This window comes from Scyliorhinus canicula, chromosome 1, assembly GCF_902713615.1.
Source record: "Scyliorhinus canicula chromosome 1, sScyCan1.1, whole genome shotgun sequence".
Taxonomy (NCBI): domain Eukaryota; kingdom Metazoa; phylum Chordata; class Chondrichthyes; order Carcharhiniformes; family Scyliorhinidae; genus Scyliorhinus; species Scyliorhinus canicula.
In genome coordinates, this window is record NC_052146.1 from 291,000,997 (window position 1) to 291,020,969 (window position 19,973).

Below are 19,973 nucleotides of genomic sequence, written 5' to 3' on the forward strand. Positions count from 1 at the left end.
AATGCCCAGCGCTGGGGGAATTTTGGAAGGGTGTAGCAAGGACGGTATCGAGGGTGGTAGGATCCAGGGTCAATCCAGGCTGGGGACTCGCAATATTTGGGGTTGCAGTGGAGCCGGGAGTGCAGGAGGTGAAAGAGGCCGGTGTTCTGGCCTTTGCGTCCCTAGTAGCCCGGCGGAGGATTCTTCTTCAGTGGAAGGATGCGAGGCCCCCAAGCGTGGAGGCCTGGGTCAACGATATGGCAGGGTTTCTTAAATTGGAGAGGGTGAAATTTGACCTAAGGGGGTCAGTGCAGGGGTTTTTCAGGAGGGGGGGGGGGGGGTTGTCTCTTTGTTTTTGTTTTGGGTTGAATATCTGTTTTTTGCCAATGACGGGCGTTAATTTCTTGCTTCTCTTTTGTATTTACGGCAGGGGGGTTCTGTTTTTTTGTGTTCTTAGAATTTTCTGTTATTGCTTTCTTTTTTGTGAAAATGTGAAAATTTGAATAAAAATTATTTTTTAAAAAAAGGAAAGTAAATGGCCAGAAAGTAGCCTCAGAAATAAATATTTCACAAAGTATAAAACATTGGCAAGATTGCATCCATAGGTAACGGATATGGCTGATGTTAACTAAAGAAACAATTGAATGCCAAAATACATGAGAAAAAAAACAACTGGACCGGGTGGCATTCCCATGGTGAAGCTTTAGTGGCCAGAAAAGCCACAAAGGTTCTTTGAAATATTTAGCACGATGGTAAGGATTGAGGAGAAGGATATGGCTTTAATGTAAATAGATATCCTTTTCACTATTGAAGGCGATACAGCAGTACGTATAACTGTTTTAGATATTGACTTGTTGAATGCGAATGCATAAATGGCCTGAGCTTGGTTTGTGGCACTGAAGGTTGATCAGCACTCTGGGCTAAATCGCTGGCTTTGAAAGCAGACCAAGTAGGCCAGCAGCATGGTTCGATTCCCGTAACAGCCTCCCCGAACAGGCGCTGGAATGTGGCGACTAGGGGCTTTTCACAGTAACTTCATTAAAGTCTACTCGTGACAATAAGCGATTTTTATTTATCCTCAAATATTGTACAAAATCTGAGAGGTACTATGTGAGCCAATAATTTAGCTGGCTAATAGTTTTTTGAGACCTGGACTACTTCATATTGACTGAAGAAAGAGCTTGATGAATGAATGCTTGCGCACATTTTCCAAGACCCATTAATTAATATCTAGAAAGAAACACAGGATCAACAGTAAGCCATTCAGCTCATTGAGCTTGTTCGGCCATTATGGCTGATCTGTATATTAACTCTATTTGCCCAGTTGTGTTCCATATTTTGTTGCTGAAGCTCTATAACTCATGTTTTTAATAGGCTTGGAACTGTTGGAAACTGAATTTCTATCAATGTTAAAGACTAATGGTTCAATGATTCATGGTTTTAAATAAAATGCCAAACGGCATTAAGATTTTGCACATAAAAAGCATAGTTTTACTGATCTTTCATGACTCAAATAGGAAAACAATGTAATGGGATATTGAGAAATTATTTGGTCAACACATTTTCTTCAGGTTTCTGCATCTCAAAATGTCCCACCTGGACATTGCTCGGATGTCCTCCACTGACTCCCCACTTCCCTGGTCTGCACACTGTCTTTAATCAGATGGGGTTTTCTGCAACAACTTAACTGGAGCCATTTGGGCTCCACCATAAGCTCCAGTCCCTGTCCACCGTTCCCATTTCTAGGAACTGCCCTTAGCTGAGTAACAGCATTTTCGATCTTGGTGGTCTATTTGATCCTGAATTGAGTTGATGGGTACATTTCCACGTCGTCACCAAGACTGTCTATTTCCAGCTCCCTGACACCACTTGATTCCAACCTTACCAAAGCTCATCTCCTGCTGAAACCATTGTTCATACGCTTAGTGCCTCCAGACTCGACATGTCCTAACTGGTTTCCCATCTTCCACCCAACCAAACCTGTGTTCATCCCCATACCTCACCCCACTCCAAATCCCATTCCCGAATCACTTCTGTGCTTGCTGACCTCCGCTGGCTCACTGTCCTAAAACAACCCAAATTGTGAAATCGTCACCTCCTTTCCAAATCCCACCACGTCCAGGTCTGTGTAGCTGCCACCAGCCCGAAAAGATAACCCCCCCCCCCCCCCCCCACCCCCCGAGCTCCTACAATTCAGGCCCACTGCGTATCCCTGATTTTAATCTCTCATAAGAACATAAGAACATAAGAACTAGGAGCAGGAGTAGGCCATCTGGCCCCTCGAGCCTGCTCCGCCATTCAATTAGATCATGGCTGATCTTTTGTGGACTCAGCTCCACTTTCCGGCCCGAACACCATAACCCTTAATCCCTTTATTCTTCAAAAAACTATCTATCTTTACCTTAAAAACATGTAATGAAGGAGCCTCAACTGCTTCACTGGGCAAGGAATTCCATAGATTCACAACCCTTTGGGTGAAGAAGTTCCTCCTAAACTCAGTCCTAAATCTACTTCCCCTTATTTTGAGGCTATGCCCCCTAGTTCTGCTGTCACCCGCCAGTGGAAACAACCTCCCCGCATCTATCCTATCTATTCCCTTCATAATTTTAAATGTTTCTATAAGATCCCCCCTCATCCTTCTAAATTCCAACGAGTACAGTCCCAGTCTACTCAACCTCTCCTCATAATCCAACCCCTTCAGCTCTGGGATTAACCTAGTGAATCTCCTCTGCATACCCTCCAGCGCCAGTACGTCCTTTCTCAAGTAAGGAGACCAAAACTGAACACAATACTCCAGGTGTGGCCGCACTAACACCTTATACAATTGCAACATAACCTCCCTAGTCTTAAACTCCATCCCTCTAGCAATGAAGGACAAAATTCCATTTGCCTTCTTAATCACCTGTTGCACTTGTAAACCAACCTTCTGTGACTCATGCACTAGCACACCCAAGTCTCTCTGAACAGCGGCATGCTTTAATATTTTATCGTTTAAATAATAATCCCGTTTGCTGTTATTCCTACCAAAATGGATAACCTCACATTTGTCAACATTGTATTCCATCTGCCAGACCCGAGCCCATTCACTTAACCTATCCAAATCCCTCTGCAGACTTCCAGTATCCTCTGCACTTTTCGCTTTACCACTCATCTTAGTGTCATCTGCAAACTTGGACACATTGCCCTTGGTCCCCAACTCCAAATCATCAATGTAAATTGTGAACAATTGTGGGCCCAACACGGATCCCTGAGGGACACCACTAGCTACTGATTGCCAACCAGAGAAACACCCATTTATCCCAACTCTTTGCTTTCTATTAATTAACCAATCCTCTATCCATGCTACTACTTTACCCGAAATGCCATGCATCTTTATCTTATGCAGCAACCTTTTGTGTGGCACCTTGTCAAAGGCTTTCTGGAAATCCAGATATACCACATCCATCGGCTCCCCGTTATCTACTGCACTGGTAATGTCCTCAAAAAATTCCACTAAATTAGTTAGGCATGACCTGCCTTTAACGAACCCATGCTGCGTCTGCCCAATGGGACAATTGCTATCCAGATGCCTCGCAATTTCTTCCTTGATGATAGATTCCAGCATCTTCCCTATTACCGAAGTTAAGCTCACTGGCCTATAATTTCCTGCTTTCTGCCTACCTCCTTTTTTAAACAGTGGCGTCACGTTTGCTAATTTCCAATCCACCGGGACCACCCCAGAGTCTAGTGAATTTCGGTAAATTATCACTAGTGCATCTGCAATTTCCCTAGCCATCTCTTTTAGCACTCTGGGATGCATTCCATCAGGGCCAGGAGACTTGTCTACCTTTAGCCCCATTAGCTTGCCCATCACTCCCTCCTTAGTGATAACAATCCTCTCAAGGTCCTCACCTGTCATAGCCTCATTTCTATCAGTCGCTGGCATGTTATTTGTGTCTTCCACTGTGAAGACCGACCCAAAAAACCTGTTCAGTTCCTCAGCCATTTCCTCATTTCCCATTATTAAAACTCCCTTCTCATCCTCTAAAGGACCAATATTTACCTTAGCCACTCTTTTTTGTCTTATAAGCTTGGCCACAAATTCTGGAGTCCGGTCCCTAAACCGCTCCATCTTTCTCTCTCCCATGCCCCCAAAACCTTTTGATCACCTTTCCCGATTTTACGTCTACGGCTCAGAGTCAAAAAATATCAAACATGTTTTTTTAATTGATATTATTCGCATTAAGTGCATTGGAATGTTTTTTACCTTTATGCAGCACCTTTAATGTGGTACGTTTTGTTGTAGTGGGGCTACCGAGCCACTCTCCACCCAGACTACATTCTGTGCACTTGCTCTGCTCGGTGCTTCTTTTTTTTTTCTACATTTCGAGTCCCCCATTATGTTTTCCCTAATTAAGGGGCAATGTAGCCTGGCCAATCCACCTACCCTGCACATCGTTTGGGTTGTGGAGGTGAGACCCATACAGACACGGGGAGAATGTGTAAACTCCACACAGACCTGGGGCCGGGATCGAACCCGGGTCCTCAGCGCCATGAGGCAACAGTTTCTAACCACTGCGCCACCGTGCCGCCTACTCAGTGCTTCTTCAAAGTGGTGTTCAACATGGAGGAGTATTGATTCCTCAGCTGAGGGATGGCGGTAGATGCTAATCAGCAGGAGGGGGCTTCTGGTGGCATTATGTAAGGGAAGGACATGCACAAGATGGTACCCACTGCAGTACTGCACCTTCTGCCCTTTTCTCTTAGTTTCAGGGGATATTTTCGTTTGAAAACCGACAGCATTAATGGGATATGGATCCTATGTCGTCCCAGAAAGGTCAGGGGAAAAGGCAGACAGTAAAGGTGTGACGACGGAATCAGAGACCACTCCGAGCTCGTCGGCTGAGGAAATGGCGGGAGGCAGACTCTGGGGCTCCGGCCACTCCACTAACGGCCGACGTGCTTTCAAGTACCTTGGCGAAGGAATTCGATAAGCACTGGCGGGTTGTGACTGAGGACCTCCACAAATAGATGGAGGAGGCCTTGGACCCCACCCGAGTGACTCTGGAGAAGACCAACAAAACCATGAAAGCCCATGGAGCCACGATAAAAGACATGGAAGTGGCCCATTCGAGACACAGTGATTAGATTGCCCCACTGGAAGCGGAGATGACTCTGGTGGCCGAAGTGAATAAATCTCTGACGGCCGAGGTGATGAATTTGGAGATTCAGTCCAGGAGGCAAAATGTCCGAATTGTGAAGCTGCCAGAGGGAATGGAAGGCCCAACACCCACAGGGCACTTGACGGAGATGTGCAGGAAGATGGTGGGGGAAGGTGGATTCCCGTCCCCACCTGTGTTGGACCGAGCCCACCGTACACTCTGGCAGGGACCTCTTCCCAAGGATCCACCGCGTGCAGTGACAGTGAAGTTCCATAGCTTCAAAGGGAAACAGCGGATCCTGAGATGGGCAAGTGAGCATCATGATTTCAAATGGGAAGGCCACGTCATCGGGTCTTACCAAGACATGGGAGCAGAGCTGGCGAAGAAGAAGGCTGCGGTAAACAAAGCCCAAGGCCACACTGTACAAACGTGGAGTCCAATTCGGTGTGGTGTACCTGACATGCCTTGGAGTCACTTTTGAGGGAAAGGACTATGTATTTGATGTACCTGGAGTGGTGGCATCCTTTGTTAAGAAGCACCTATTGGGCGCGGTGTGATTGAGGCTTTTGGGTGTTGGGGATGGGCATGTTGAATTGTTGGGGTTCCATGTTTATTTTTGCATTTTCCTTCTTTTGTTGGGATTGAATTTTTATAGTTTGGGCTTACATTTGGGGTTTAGTTTCGTGTGGGGTTCTGTTCTGATTGTTTGGAAAATTTATAGCTCCCTGTTGGAGTGCAATGGTTTATGGGGGTTTTCCTTCACTCTAATTGGGAGCCTCCCTGCTAACCTAAGAGTCTATGAGTTAGCTAACGGGAGCGGTGTTGAATGGATGTTTGCAGCTCATTATAGCAGTTTTTTTAGATAATGAGCTTAAAGTTCTTGTTTTGTTTAGGTTTAGATTGGTTAGAAGTAGATTTCAGTTGTTTGGGTTCACCTTGCTTCTATTTTTATGTGTATTTGGGTGTGATAGTGTGTGACGGCAAGGATGGAGTTGGCGTAGTTTGCTGACGGTGCCTGCAGACTTTTCTTTGTTTAGTCTTGTGATTTGGCAGCCATATTGGATGGGCCTGTTTGCTGTACCTGTTATGTATAGGTCGGGCAATCTCTCTCGGTGGAAATGGCTGACTCCAGATTGAGGGTGGGAACCCTCATTGTTTGGTCGTCTGGAATGTCAGGGGGTTGAATGGCCCAGTGAAACAATCAAGACTATTTGCTCGCCTTAAGAGTTTAAATTCCGACGTGGTGTTTTTGCAGAAGACTCATTTGTGGGTCAGAGACCAGACATGGCTGCGGAAGGGATGGGTGGAACAAGTCTTTCATTAAGGGGTGTCGTGTTAATCACCCTGAGGTAACACGGACTGCAACTGGATGCAGTTGTACTGTAGACACCAAACTGTGATGTTAGTTCAAAACGCTTGATGGAACCATCAATTCACTAGACACGTGCTTTAAGATATGAACAGTGGTTCCATCAATTTAATCTACTTACAACAGAGCCAGCCTGTTCCGCGTCGAACTCTCGATGAACTGAATGACTGGCTCTGAGCATTGGTATTTATACAGCAGTCCAGGGGGAGGAGTTGTGGGCGGAGCCAAGGGTGGAGCCCTGTACAAACTCCTAAGCATTCCCAGCGCTACTCACCCTAGTGGTCGGGCAACGCAACTACGCTCACAAATGCATGGTCTCATGTATATACAATACAGTGTGAATTACGGAGTTAAATTCACTACAACGCTTTATTGAACTTGTTAAGCAGTGCACACAGTTCGCTGTGGGTTTGACACTCTACTAATCTAAGCATGCTTACTATAACTAACTAGACCAGACTAGCTCTGAGCCATGTGTAGAAGGTGCTAACTGATCTATACACCCTGACTGTCACTACAGTTGTCACCAGTGGAAAGAGGCAGAGTGTTGATGCCTCGTGTGTTTTATAGTGGGAGACTACCTTCTAGTGTTCTGCCTGGTGATTGGTTGTGTTCTGTCCTGTGTGTTAATTGGATGACTGTCACTGCCTGTCTGTATTTCATTATGCGCATGAGTGCATATCATGACAAGGGGGTAGGTCTAGGGGTGCAGCAATATTAATTCATAAAAGGGTTTGGATTTCTGCCTCAAAGATCTTGGCTGGCCCCAGTGGCAGACATGTTATTGTCTGTGGATCTCTAGCGGGCATTCCCGTGGTTCTGGTTAATATCTATGCTCCAGACTGGGACAACACAAATTTTATTAATAATCTGCTGGCCTCCTTCCCCGATTTGGACTCGCATCAGCTTATTTTGGTTGGGGACTTAAATTGTGTTCCGAACCTTGCCTGGATCGGTCCAAGCCCAAATCTCTGACTCCAGCGGGGAATGACATTTTTTTAAAATCCCCAGCTGCCATGGTGGGATTTGAACTCGTATTTGGATCATTAGCCTCTGGATTATTGGTCCGGTAACATAAACACTAATGCTACATTCCCCATAATTATCAGATCATGATTTCATTGCTGCTTGTGAGAAGTGCTGCTGGTTGAACTGGGCTGCTCACAGCTCTCAGAGTCCAGTCAAATATGGTAGACGGCAAACACTAGGCAGCGGAAGTCATCTCATAAATTGAAAATGGTTGAGCGTGTTCTCAGAATATAATCGCATTAAGTGTCTCATTAAAAAAGACTGTTTGTGTTCAGTTTGGAGACGGTGAAAGTCAAGTAATCTCTTTATTTACATATGTTTTGTCAGCTCAGAAACTGACAGTAAATGAAGCTTGTAAATTTCAGCTTCCAGCAGTAATACTGACACGCTAATCATTCATTTTGTTACAACCCCTGGACTTTACAAGGCAGTTCTATTCTAAAATGCCTTCTTTGACTTAATGCAAAGTTGGAAATTCCAGAAGTAATCCAGCTCAGACCTGGGGCTGTACGATCTGGTTGCAATGGGGGTGAAAGTCAAATAGAAACCCCGTTAAAATCAAGTGACAAGTTTCCACACTCGAACACGGGAAAGGCGACATCTGCTTTGGGAGGCACAGGGAGAGAGGAACGAAGCGGTTAATTCTGCGGCGAAGCAGTAATGTGGCAGTCAATAAGTAGATAGCAAACTCCCGCAAACAGCAATGAGTTGCAAGGCTTTGTTTTCTCTTCAAAAGGAAGAGGAATGAAAATGAAAAATGAAATGAAAATCGCTTATTGTCACGAGTAGGCTTCAATGAGGTTACTGTGAAAAGCCCCTAGTCGCCACATTGCGGCGCCTGTCCGGGGAGGCTGGTACGGGAATCAAACCGTGCTGCTGGCCTGCTTGGTCTGCTTTAAAAGCCAGCGATTTAGCCAAGTGAGCTAAACCATCCCAGGACAGAAGAGTTGTGGTATTTGGAGATTTAAAGATTGCCAAAGTGAGCCCTGCTGGTGGAAGATGGATCTGAAGCATTCAGGCTGAGTGGAATTACTTTCGAAGGATACTGGTAGTTTTGACCTCATGCAGCAGGGCGAGGTGAGTTTGCTGGAGAGTGGGGAGAAACACAGGACTTGTTCTTGTAATGCTACAAATCTGCCAGAAGTGCGGTGCATGGTTTGTAAGACATATCTCAATTGAGTCTGTTAGTTAATGCGAAAGTACCTTTTCTATAGTTTGATGCATTAGTTTCCTATTCATTAACATTTGATCTATGTTGATTTTAGCTTGTTTGTTACAGTAAAAGTGGTAGAATGTGAAATCTTATCCTTCGATTATTTCCATTGGTTGTTTGGGAAATTCATATTTTTTAAAAGGTTCTCATTGTCTTCAGGGGTCATAACACTGTGTTTAAATTTGATTTAGCCGCTACCAGCCCCTCTCCTCTACAACCCATTGATGTTTGTGGGAGTTTGCTATCTACATATTGACTGCCATACTTCCCACATTACAACCACTGACTGCACCTGAAAAAAAATGGCTGTAATTGGCTTTGAGATGATAATGATCATGAGAAGCACATCATAAAAGCAAGCTTTTTCACATCTACCAACAACTGGAATGAGATTGTGGATCCCTGCATCAATCTCAAGACAGGGACAATCCATTCAGCTGCCTCTGTTGCTTCTACTCTTCCCCTTTACCCACTAATCTGAATCTCTCCCCTGCCTCCAAACACAAGCCTTTACTCCCCACCTTCTTTCTAGTCTCTCTCATCGACCCTCCTGAGCCCAGTTAATCTATTAGAATTACTCCCTAATCCCTCATATCCACCCCTGTTGGCTTCCTGATCACCCAGCTTCCCTTCTTGACTCGCATGTGAGCTGTCGCTGGAAATGGTTACCTTGCCTCAGGCACTGTTCTGAAACAGGTCCAACCTCCCCCCATCCCGAGTATCAGTCGAGTGAACCTTCTCTGAACTGCTTCCAATGCATTTACATTTCGTTAGATCTCATGAGGCCGTTCGATCTCCCTCCCTCAAACGGAATGTTTGAATCATATTATGGTCGCTGCTACCTGGGGATGCCATCATGTGGAGATCATGCATTAATCCAATCATGTTACACAATATCAGGTCTGGTAAAGCTGATTGGCTACTGGCTCAATAACATGTTGTTCCAAGAAACTATCCCCAAAACATTTGAATAATAATAAGAATATTTTATTGTCACAAGTATGAAGTTACTGTGAAAAGCCCCTAGTTGCCACATTCTGGCGCCTGTTCGGGAAAGCTGGTATGGGAATCGAAGCCCGTGCTGCTGGCCTTGCATCGCAAACCACTGTCTAGCCCACTGAGCTAAACCAGCCTTTTATGAATCCTCATCTGGGCTACCTTTGCCCATCTGACTTTTCCACTCTCTATGTCGATTCTATAAACCACATTTTCTATGACCATTACTGTTGTACTGTCTGTCCTTATCTTTCCCAGCCCCTTTCCAACATTTGACACAACTGACCACTTGATCCCATTCAATGCCTCTTCTCTGAATTCTGTTTGACTGGGACAGCAGTTGCTTGATTGCATACTTGCCTATCTGTTTGTGGCCAAATAGTATCCAGCATTGGCTGACTTGTGGCGATTTAACCTTAGGATCACCAGACCTCAGGCAAGGGGCGAGGTTGAAAAGATTGGGTCTTCATGAATAACCTCCAGCTAAACAATGGGAAGACTGAAACCATCAGGGGAGATGGTGGTGCAGTGGTAATGTCACTGGATTAGTAGTTCAGAGACCCAGGCAGAATTGGCTGGTTCCGCAGGTTCAAATCCCACCACAGCTGCTGGTGAAATTTAAAAGCAATGAATAAAAACTGGAATTGAATGCTGACGATGAAACTATCATCAATTGTTCATCAAAAACAAAACTAATACCCTTTGGAGAGGAACATCTGCTGTCCTTCCAGGTCTGGCCTACATGGAACTACAGCAATATAGTTGAGTCTTAACTGCCCTCAAGCCACACAGTTCAAGGGCAAATGGAATGGGCAACAAAAGCTGACCGTGCAGGTGATGCCTGCATCCCATGAAAGAATAGTAAGTTTGCAGACGACACAAAGGTTGGTGGAATTGCGGATAGCGATGATGACTGTCAGAGGATACAGCAGGATTTAGATCGTTTGGAGACTTAGGTGGAGAGATGGCAGATGGAGTTTAATCCGGACAAATGTAAGGTAATGCATTTTGCAAGGTCTAATGCAGGTAGGGAATATACAGTGAATGGTAGAACCCTCAAGAGTATTAAAAGTCAGAGAGATCTAGGTGTACAGGTCCACAGGTCACTGAAAGGGGTGGAGAAGGTAGTCAAGAAGGCATACAGCATGCCTGCCTTCATTGGCCGGGACATTGAGTATAAGAATTGGCAAGTCATGTTGCAGCTGTATAGAACCTTAGTTAGGCCACACCTGGAGTATAGTGTTCAATTCTGGTCGCCACAATATCAGAAGGATGTGGAGGCTTTAGAGAGGGTGCAGAGGAGATTTACCAGGATGTTGCCTGGTATGGCGGGCATTAGCTATGAGGAGTGGTTGAATAAACTTGGTTTGTTCTCACTGGAATGACGGAGATTGAGGGGCGACCTGATAGAGGTCTACAAAATTATGAGGGGCATAGACAGAGTGGATAGTCAGAGGCTTTTCCCCAGGGTAGAGGGGTCAATTACTAGGGTGCATAGGTTTAAGGTGCGAGGGGCAAGGTTTAGAGGAGATGTACAAGACAAGTTTTTTTACACAGGGGGTAGTGGGTGCCTGGAACTTGCTGCCGGAGGAGGTGGTGGAAGCAGGGACGATAGTGACATTTAAGGGGCATCTTGACAAATACATGAATAGGATGGGAATAGAGGGATACGGACCCAGGAAGTGTAGAAGATTTTAGTTTAAACGGGCAGCATGGTCAGCACGGGCTTGGAGGGTCGAAGAGCCTATTCCTGTGCTGTACTTTTCTTTGTTCTTTGTTCTTTGTAAGAAAGGAAAACCTTCAAGCACTTTCCAAAGACACTGGGCTGGTTTAGCACAGTGGGATAAACAGCTGGCTTGTAAAGCAGAACAAGACCAGCAGCGCGGGTTCAATTCCCGTACCAGCTTCCCCGAACAGGCGGCGGAATATGACGACTAGGGGCTTTTCACAGTAACTTCATTGAAGCCTACTTGTGACAATAAGCTATTATTATTATTAAGACTCTTGCAGTATCATCAGTTGAACAACATTGTTCCCAGTTACTCCCCGCTACAGTAATTTCCAACCTCATATCTGTCCAAAACAAAGACCACCTGCTTCCACTTCAACTTCAGCACATGTGCTTCCCAAAGCCTCATCCTTAACACTGTCACTGACAGCCTTGAACTTTCCAATACTCCCATCATCAGCATCTCCTCCTCTACCCTCAATGAACCAGCACACTCCAAATTCAGCAGCCTTTATCCTACTTCACATCAAGTCCCACATATTCATCATCTCCGTCCTCCACTGATTCTCCAGTGTCTGTAATTTAAAATCTTCATTCTTCTTTTTAAACCACCCAAAGGTCTTGTCTCTCCAGATTTGCTAAACCCCTCCTACAACTTGTCTAAGCTCTCTCTATTCCTCTGGACTTTCGCACATGTCCTCCCTTTGCTCCTCCATTTGTGACCTTGCGTTCAACTACCCAGACACAATGTTGGAAACCCTTCCACTCTAAACTCCTTCTTAAAACTCACCTCTTTGACCACTTTTCTTTTTGCTCAGGATCCATTGTTCCCCTTTCACATTTGCAAAGTGCCTTAAAAAGCATTTTTTTTAAATAACTTTAAAGGAATAAGTTATTGATCAGAATTTTCATTTTGTTTGCCTCCTTTCTATGGGTCTCCTCCAGGGTTGTCAACAGAAGGCTGTGGAGTCCATAAGACATAGGAGCAGAATTAGGCCACTAGGCCCATCGAGTCTGCTCCGCCATTCAATTATGGCTGATATTTTTCTCATCCCCATTCTCTCGCCTTCTCCCCATAACCCCTGATCCACTTATTAATCAAGAACCTATCTATTTCTGCCTTAAAGACACTCAGTGATTTGGCCTCCACAGCCTTCTGCGGCAAAGAGTTCCACAGATTCACCCCCCTCTGGCTGAAGAAATTCCTCCTCACCTCTGTTTTAAAGGATCGTCCCTTTAGTCTGAGGTTGTGTCCTCTGGTTCTAGTTTATCCTACAAGTGGAAACATCCTCTCCATGTCCACTCTATCCAGGCCTCGCTAAGTTTCAATGAGATCCCCCCATATCCTTCTAAACTCCAATGAGTACAGACCCAGAGTTCCGAACTGTTCCTCATACAACAAAATCTTCATTCCAGGGATTATTCTTGTGAACCTCCTCTGGACCCTTTCCAAGGCCAGCACATCCTTCCTTAGATACGGGGCCCAAAACTGCTCACAGTACTCCAAATGGGGTCTGACCAGAACTTTATATAGCCTTAGAAGTGCATACCTGATCTTGTATTCTAGCCCTCTCGACATGAATGCTAACATTGCATTTGCCTTCCTTTTTAAAAAATAAATTTAGAGTAGCCAATTATTTTTTCCAATTAAGGGGCAATTTAGCGTGGCCAATCCACCTATCTTGCACATCTTTTGGGTTGTGGGGGTGAAACCCACGCAGACACGGGGAGAATGTGCAAACTCCTCACGGACAGTGACCCAGAGTCGGGATTCGAACACGGGTCCTCAGCGCCGTAGGCAGCAATGCTAACCACTGTGCCACCGTGCTGCCCACATTTGCCTTCCTAACTGCCAACTGAACCTGCACATTAACTTTAAGAGAATGTTGAACAAGGACGCCCAAGCCCTTTCTGCTTCTGCAGATCCTAAGCATTACATTTAGAAAATAGTCTATGCCTCCATTCCTCCCTCCAAAGTGCATAATATAGATACATAGAAGATAGGAGCAGGAGGAGGCCTTTTGGCCCTTCGAGCCTGCTCCGCCATTCATCACGATCAAGGCTGATCGTCCAACTCAGTAGTCTAATTCTGCTTTCTCCTCATAGCCTCTGATCCCATTCTCACCAAGTGCTATATATAGCAGCCTCTTGAATATATCCAATGATTTACCATCAACTACTTCCTGTGGGACTGAATTCCACAGGCTCACCACTCTTTGTGTGAAGAAATGTCTCCTTATCTCTGTCTGGAATGGTTTACCCTGAATCCTCCGACTGTGATCCCTGGTTCTGGACACACCCATCATTGGTGACATTTTCCCTGCATCTACCCTGTCTAATCCTGTTAGAATTTTATAAGTCTCTATGATTCCCCCTCATTCTTCTGAACTCCAACAAGAACAATCCCAACCTAGTAAATCTCGCCTCATATGACAGTCCTGCCATCCCTGGAATCTGTCTCGTAACTCTTTGCTGCACTCCCTTGAGAGCAAGAACATTCTTCTTCAGAGAAGGAGACCAAAACTGCACACAATACTCCAAGTGTGGCCTCACCAAGGCCCTGTATAATGGCAGCAGCATATCCCTGCTTTTATAATCAAAACCTCTCGCAATGAAGGTCACATACCATTAGCCTTCTTTACCGCCTGCTGCACCTGCATGCTTACCTTCAGTGACTGGTGCACAAGGACACCCAGGTCCCACTGGGACACCCAGGTCCCACACTCCCCTCTCCCAATTTACACCCATTCAAGTAATAATCTGCCTTCCTATTTTTGCTTCCAAAGTGAATAACCTCACACTTATCCAAATTAGACTGCATCTACCATTGATTTGCCCACTCGCCCAACCTGTCCAGATCATGCTGTAGGATCCCTGCATCCTCGTCACAATTCACCCTCCCACCCAACTTGGTATCATCTGCAAACTTTGAGATGTTACATTTTGCTCCCTCATCCAAATCATTAATATATATTGTGAATAGCTGGGGTCACAGCACCGATCCCTGTGGTACCCCACTTGTTACTGCCTGCCAATTTATAAAGGACCTATTAATTCCTACTCTTTGTTTCCTCTCCGCCAACCAGTTTTCTATCCACCTCAATACATTTCCCCCAATCCCATGCGCTTTAATTTTGCACAATAATCTCTTATGCGGGACTTTGTCAAACACCTTCTGAAAGTCCAAATATACCACATCGACTGGCTCCCCCTTGTCAACTGTACTGGTTACATCTTCAAAGAATTCCAACAGATTTGTCAAGCATGATTTTCCCTTCATGAATCCATGCTGACTCTGACTGATCCTGCCACTGCTTTCCAAATGTTCCGCTATAAAGTCCTTGATAATGGATTCATGAATTTTCCCCACTACCGATGTTAGGCTTACTGGTCTATAATTCCCTGCTTTCTCTCTATCTCCCTTTTTGAATATCGGAGTGACGTGAGCTACCCTCCAATCTGCAGGGACAGTTACAGAGTCTATAGAATCCCGGAAGATGACCACCAATGCATCCACTATTTCCAGAGCCACCTCCTTAATCACTCTGGGAAGCAGATTCTCAGGCCCTGGGGATTTATCCACCTTCAATCCCATTAATTTTCCCAGCACCTTTCTCAACTAATGTTGACTTCCCTCAGTTCTTCCCTCTCACTAAACCTTTCATTCTCCAACACTTCTGGTATCCGATTTGTGTCCTCTTCTGTGAAGACAGAACCAAAGTATGTATTTAATTGCTCAGCCATTTCTTTGTCCCTTATTATGCATTCCCTGTTTCTGTCTGCAGGGGGGCCTACATTTCTCTTTACCAATCTCTTTCTCTTTACATATCTATCGAAACTCTTAGTGTCAGTCTTTATGTTCCCTACAAGCTTCCTTTCATACTGTACTTTCCCCTTCTTAATCACTCCCTTTGTCCTTTTTTGCTGAATTCTAAACTGCTCCCAATCCTCAGACCTATTATTCTTCTTGGCCAATCTGTATGAACATAGAACAAACAGAACATACAGTGCAGAAGGAGGGCATTTGGCCCATCGAGTCTGCAGTGACCCACTTAAGCCCTCACTTCCACCCTCTCTGTAACCCAATAACCCCTCCTAACCTTTTTTTGATCACTAAGGGCAATTTATCATGGCCAATCCACCTAACCTGCACGTCTTTAGACTGTGGGAGGAAACTGGAGCACCAGGAGGAAACCCTCGCAGACACGGGGAAAACGTGCAGACCCAGCGGGGAATCGAACCTGGGACGCTGGTGCTGTGAAGCCACAGTGCTATCCACTTGTGCTACCGTGCTTCTTCCTTGAATCGGATACTATATCTAATTTCCTTTGTAAGCCATGGATTGGTCCTCTTACCTGTTTTGCTTTTGTTCCAGACAGGAATGAATAGTTGCTGTAGTTCCCCCATGCATGGAGGAACCTCACACATTTCCACATTGTATTCTAGCTGCCACTTCTTTGCCCGCACGCCTAGCCTGTCCAAGTCCTTCTGCAGCCCCCCTGCATCCTCAATACTACCTGTCCCTCTGCATATCTTTGATTCATCTTAAGACGGGGATAGATACATTCTTGTTGATAAGGGGATCAGGGATTACAGGGGAAAAGGCAAGAGAATGGGGATGAGAAACAATCAGCCATGACTGAATGGCGGAGCAGACTCGATGGGCCAAATGGCCTAATTCTGCTCCTACGTCTTAGGAAAGCAAAAAGACTCATTTCCCAATTGGATGATGCTCGACTGTCAGCCAACGCCCCCCTCCCTCTCTTCAATATGTTTATATCTGTTGAAGAGAAACATTCAAACATTCAACCATCTTTTTTAATGTCCCGATGATTTTTCGTCCAGAGTTTCACACAGCTGTGTCCTGGAGATAGATCTTCAATTGCCCGAGACTCCAGACCAATCCTGGAGGGTTGACAACTCGGGTCTCCTCAGATGGGTGACCTTCGCCAGAGCCTGGAGGACAGAAGCGACCAAAGTGTGACTCAAGTCTGTGATTTTCGCCCGTTCCTCTCAGAAACATGTATCCCGAAGCTCGCTCTGGGCAAGAGTGGGAACGTGCATGGGGAAATCAAAGGCACAGATTCAAGGGCTATTTGTGTGGTGTGGAATTGGGGACATTTAAAGCTGATGATTAGCCATGTGCAACAAACAGAATAGTTACTTAATCCAACTGGATGATGGAGTAGCTAGCTGGCATGAACTTCATTGAGTCACAGCCAGTGAATGGCATGCCAAGAGAGTAAAATCTAGTGTATCGGAAAGTCAAGCTTGTACCTGATACTTACTAATGTAATTAGTGGACACTTACACTCAAATAAATCACCAAATGTGCCACCGATCAATATTTTTGTCACCGCATGGATGAATTTACCTCCCACTCACTCCAAGTCAGCATGAGCAAATATTTACAAGTTAAAAGTTCACTTCCATCAGTTTGTCATCTGAACACCTACCCCACCCACTCCCCCATCCCTCGCCTACACTTACCCCACAATAAATCTGGTATCATCAACCCACTGCACACTTCCCCATTGATCCGAGGAACTTGCAGGGACTACATTGGCTAAGGATTGTGTTTGAAAGCAGGGCTCTGCGCTGACTTGTAAGTGGGGAATCCTTCACTCGACGCCTCATTCTCTAAACACACTCCAGTCTCCAACAGCAACCAGAAACCTATTTCCCTCTCTGGCTGCTGGTATGAAGCCATGTTAAAAAAAGTTAATCTCACAAGTAACTGCAGTTCAGAGGCTGCGTCCCCTGGATATATTTAGGCACAGCTTCAAGTAAAAACAAAGGGAATGTATGACTTTGCAGTCAGTGAAATACATATATTTTATTATAATTCATTGTACTTCCATAACATGCACAGAAATGGTGAATTATTTAAAGCATTTAAATTATGTATCAAATGTTTCATGCTTGAATCCAGCAGGGCCCCCCACCCTCTATATTACCTCTGCAATTCTCCCCTTTGTCCTGATACAGAAATAAAAACAAGTGGCTTACATGCTCGCTTTTCCCCCTGTTATTGAGATAGACTGACACAGTGTAGTCCTTCTTCTTGGCGGCACTGTACAAGTTGGGAGCCCCTCGGGCAGGGCTCTGAGTCGCCTCCCTCGGTGCTGTTTTCATTTTGAGCTGATCGTAGGGTTCCTCGGGCAGCCGGTCGTGCTTAACTTCCATGTTCGTTGGTTCTGTTTAAAAAATCCCAATCAGTGATTTCTTTCTGAGCGTCCACATTTGGGGAAGGGGAGGCGAGAGAGAGAGAGAGGGATGGGGCACTGGAAGCGGTTCAGCTGACAACTCAGGTACTCCTGCTGCTGCTGTTACTGCAGCTCATGCTTGTTGAGTGCAGCAGCGGCGATCGAAGAACCAAGTACAGCCCTTGTGGGCGGGGCACACGTTTTGTGTGCGTGTGGTGCAGTGAGCTGCAGGAGGAATGGGGGGTGGGGGGGGGGGGGGAGACACACACACACACACACACATATCCAGCCTCTGTGCCTTCAGGGAGCGGTGCGCTGAAATGAAGGTGTCAAATGAGCAGCTCTAGGTCCTGCTATTCGGTACCAACTAGGATGTGCTTACGGATAAGGTGGAACTCCCTTCAAAGCAACATCCTCACAAGAGTTATTGGGTTATCCATCCAGGGACCGTTAATTCAAAAATAAAACAAGTAAGGAAATGAAAATGAAAATCGCTTATTGTCACAAGTAGGCTTCAAATGAAGTTACTGTGAAAAGCCCCTAGTCGTCACATTCCAGCGCCTGTCCGGGGAGGCTGGTGCGGGAATTGAACCCGCGCTCCCGGCCGGTGCGGGAGATTGGCTGACTGCGATGCAGGCAGGCTCCAGAAATGTTCATAATGATGCACGTTGTCTGAAATGCCTGGAAGAACACATTGTGTCGAATACTACAACCCGGACCCAGTGTGTGACATAACATTGGAGAAACAGATTTAACCAGGGGTACACGCCAGCATGTACCACCAACTCGCACATTCATACCCAGTGGCATTGCTTGAAGCATTTTTATTTTTGAGTCACACAGGGGTACCAGCCTCCCCGCACAGGTGCCGGAATGTGACGACGAGGGGCTTTTCACAGTAACTTAATTGAAGCCTACTCGTGACAATAAGCCATTTTCATTTCATTTCATTTTCATTTCAAATCATTTCAAAAATCTTTTCCTGAATCGGCTGAGAGTAGACAAACTGCCACTTGTGTACTTAATTCTCATCACAGGTGACATAAAGCAGGAAATGCTGGAAATATTCAACAGCTCTGTCCACACCTGTGGAGAGAGGAAGGGAACATTTCAGGTTGATGACCCTTGACTGAGTTTCACTCTTCACTGCCAGGCCGGCTGAGTATTTGTGACGTTGATTTTCTAATTCCAGCATCTGCAGTATTTTGATTTTGTGTCAGTCACAGATGACACCTTGTCCAACCTGCGTCATCTCTCCCCATCCTCCTCAACTTCCCTCGGCCTTTAGAACGATTGGTCACATCATCCCCCACCACCATCTCTGCTCTGTTATTTTGTACAGTGGAGTTGCTCTTCAATAAGTTTACTCATGACTATCCAATCATTGACAGAACCCATCTCCAGCATTTGCTTCTCTTCCCTCCTCCTCGGCATCATCTCTAGGGTCCCTGAAGCACCTACCAATGGCCCCCTCCTCTTTCTCATCCACATGCAGGCCGTTGGCACATGGGTCAGCCTCCATGCACACCCCAGCTCTGGTTCTCCACCCGATGCCTCCACTGATTCTGTGGCATGAGGCTTATTGGTTGGTACCCAGCCTGCGATGATAGCCACAATTTCAAACTTTGTCACAGTCACCTCAATTTCCCACTTTCAAACTCTATTTCCCCATTGACTTGAAGCCAATATTTAAAAAAAATTATATCCCTTGAGTGTTATTTTGCACATACGCCATCTCAAAGCTTTGAGTAAAAATACCTGAACCTCCTCACTGACCTACTCAATTAACAAAAGGAAAATGAATGGTTGCAGAAGCAACAATGAGAGACCGACATTTCATCTCTTATGAAATCAACCCATAACGTCATTTGGAAACTTAATGCAGACCCTTGTTTTATTATTACATTGATATTGGCATATGGGTATAGAATAAATGCTTTAATTTATCATGACCACAGGATGTCTCAAAGCATTTGAAAATGAAATGAAAATCACTTATTGTCATGAGTAGGCTTCAATTCAGTTACTGTGAAAAGCCCCTAGTCGCCACATTCCGGCGCCTGTCCGGGGAGACTGGTACGGGAATCGAACCGTGCTGCTGGCCTGCTTGGTCTACTTTAAAAGCCAGTGAGCTAAACCAGCCCCTACGGCCATATTAAATACTTTGGAAATGTGGTCTGTTATGATCCTTAGCCAGACCCTTCCTCCAAGTTGTTGGAAGGATGCCGTTAGGGATCAATAATGCTTTGTTTAAAGTAGACAGGTGCTCAGTGAAGAAAGCGACAAGATTCCACAGGTTTTGAACAATCCA

At 45.4% G+C, this 19,973-nt stretch overlaps 1 protein-coding gene across 2 annotated transcripts in view; it reads right to left on the minus strand.

Moving 5' to 3' along the window:
• pld5 (phospholipase D family member 5) overlaps positions 1 to 17,811 on the minus strand; it is a 216,564-nt gene extending 198,753 nt beyond the window's left edge. For both annotated transcript variants that reach the window (XM_038815060.1, XM_038815051.1), the window contains exon 1: positions 17,466 to 17,811. In XM_038815060.1, coding sequence (XP_038670988.1) covers positions 17,466 to 17,642 — 177 coding nt within the window. In that variant the 5' untranslated portion in view covers positions 17,643 to 17,811. The remainder of the gene's footprint in view (positions 1 to 17,465) is intronic.
• Positions 17,812 to 19,973: the final 2,162 nt, after the last annotated feature.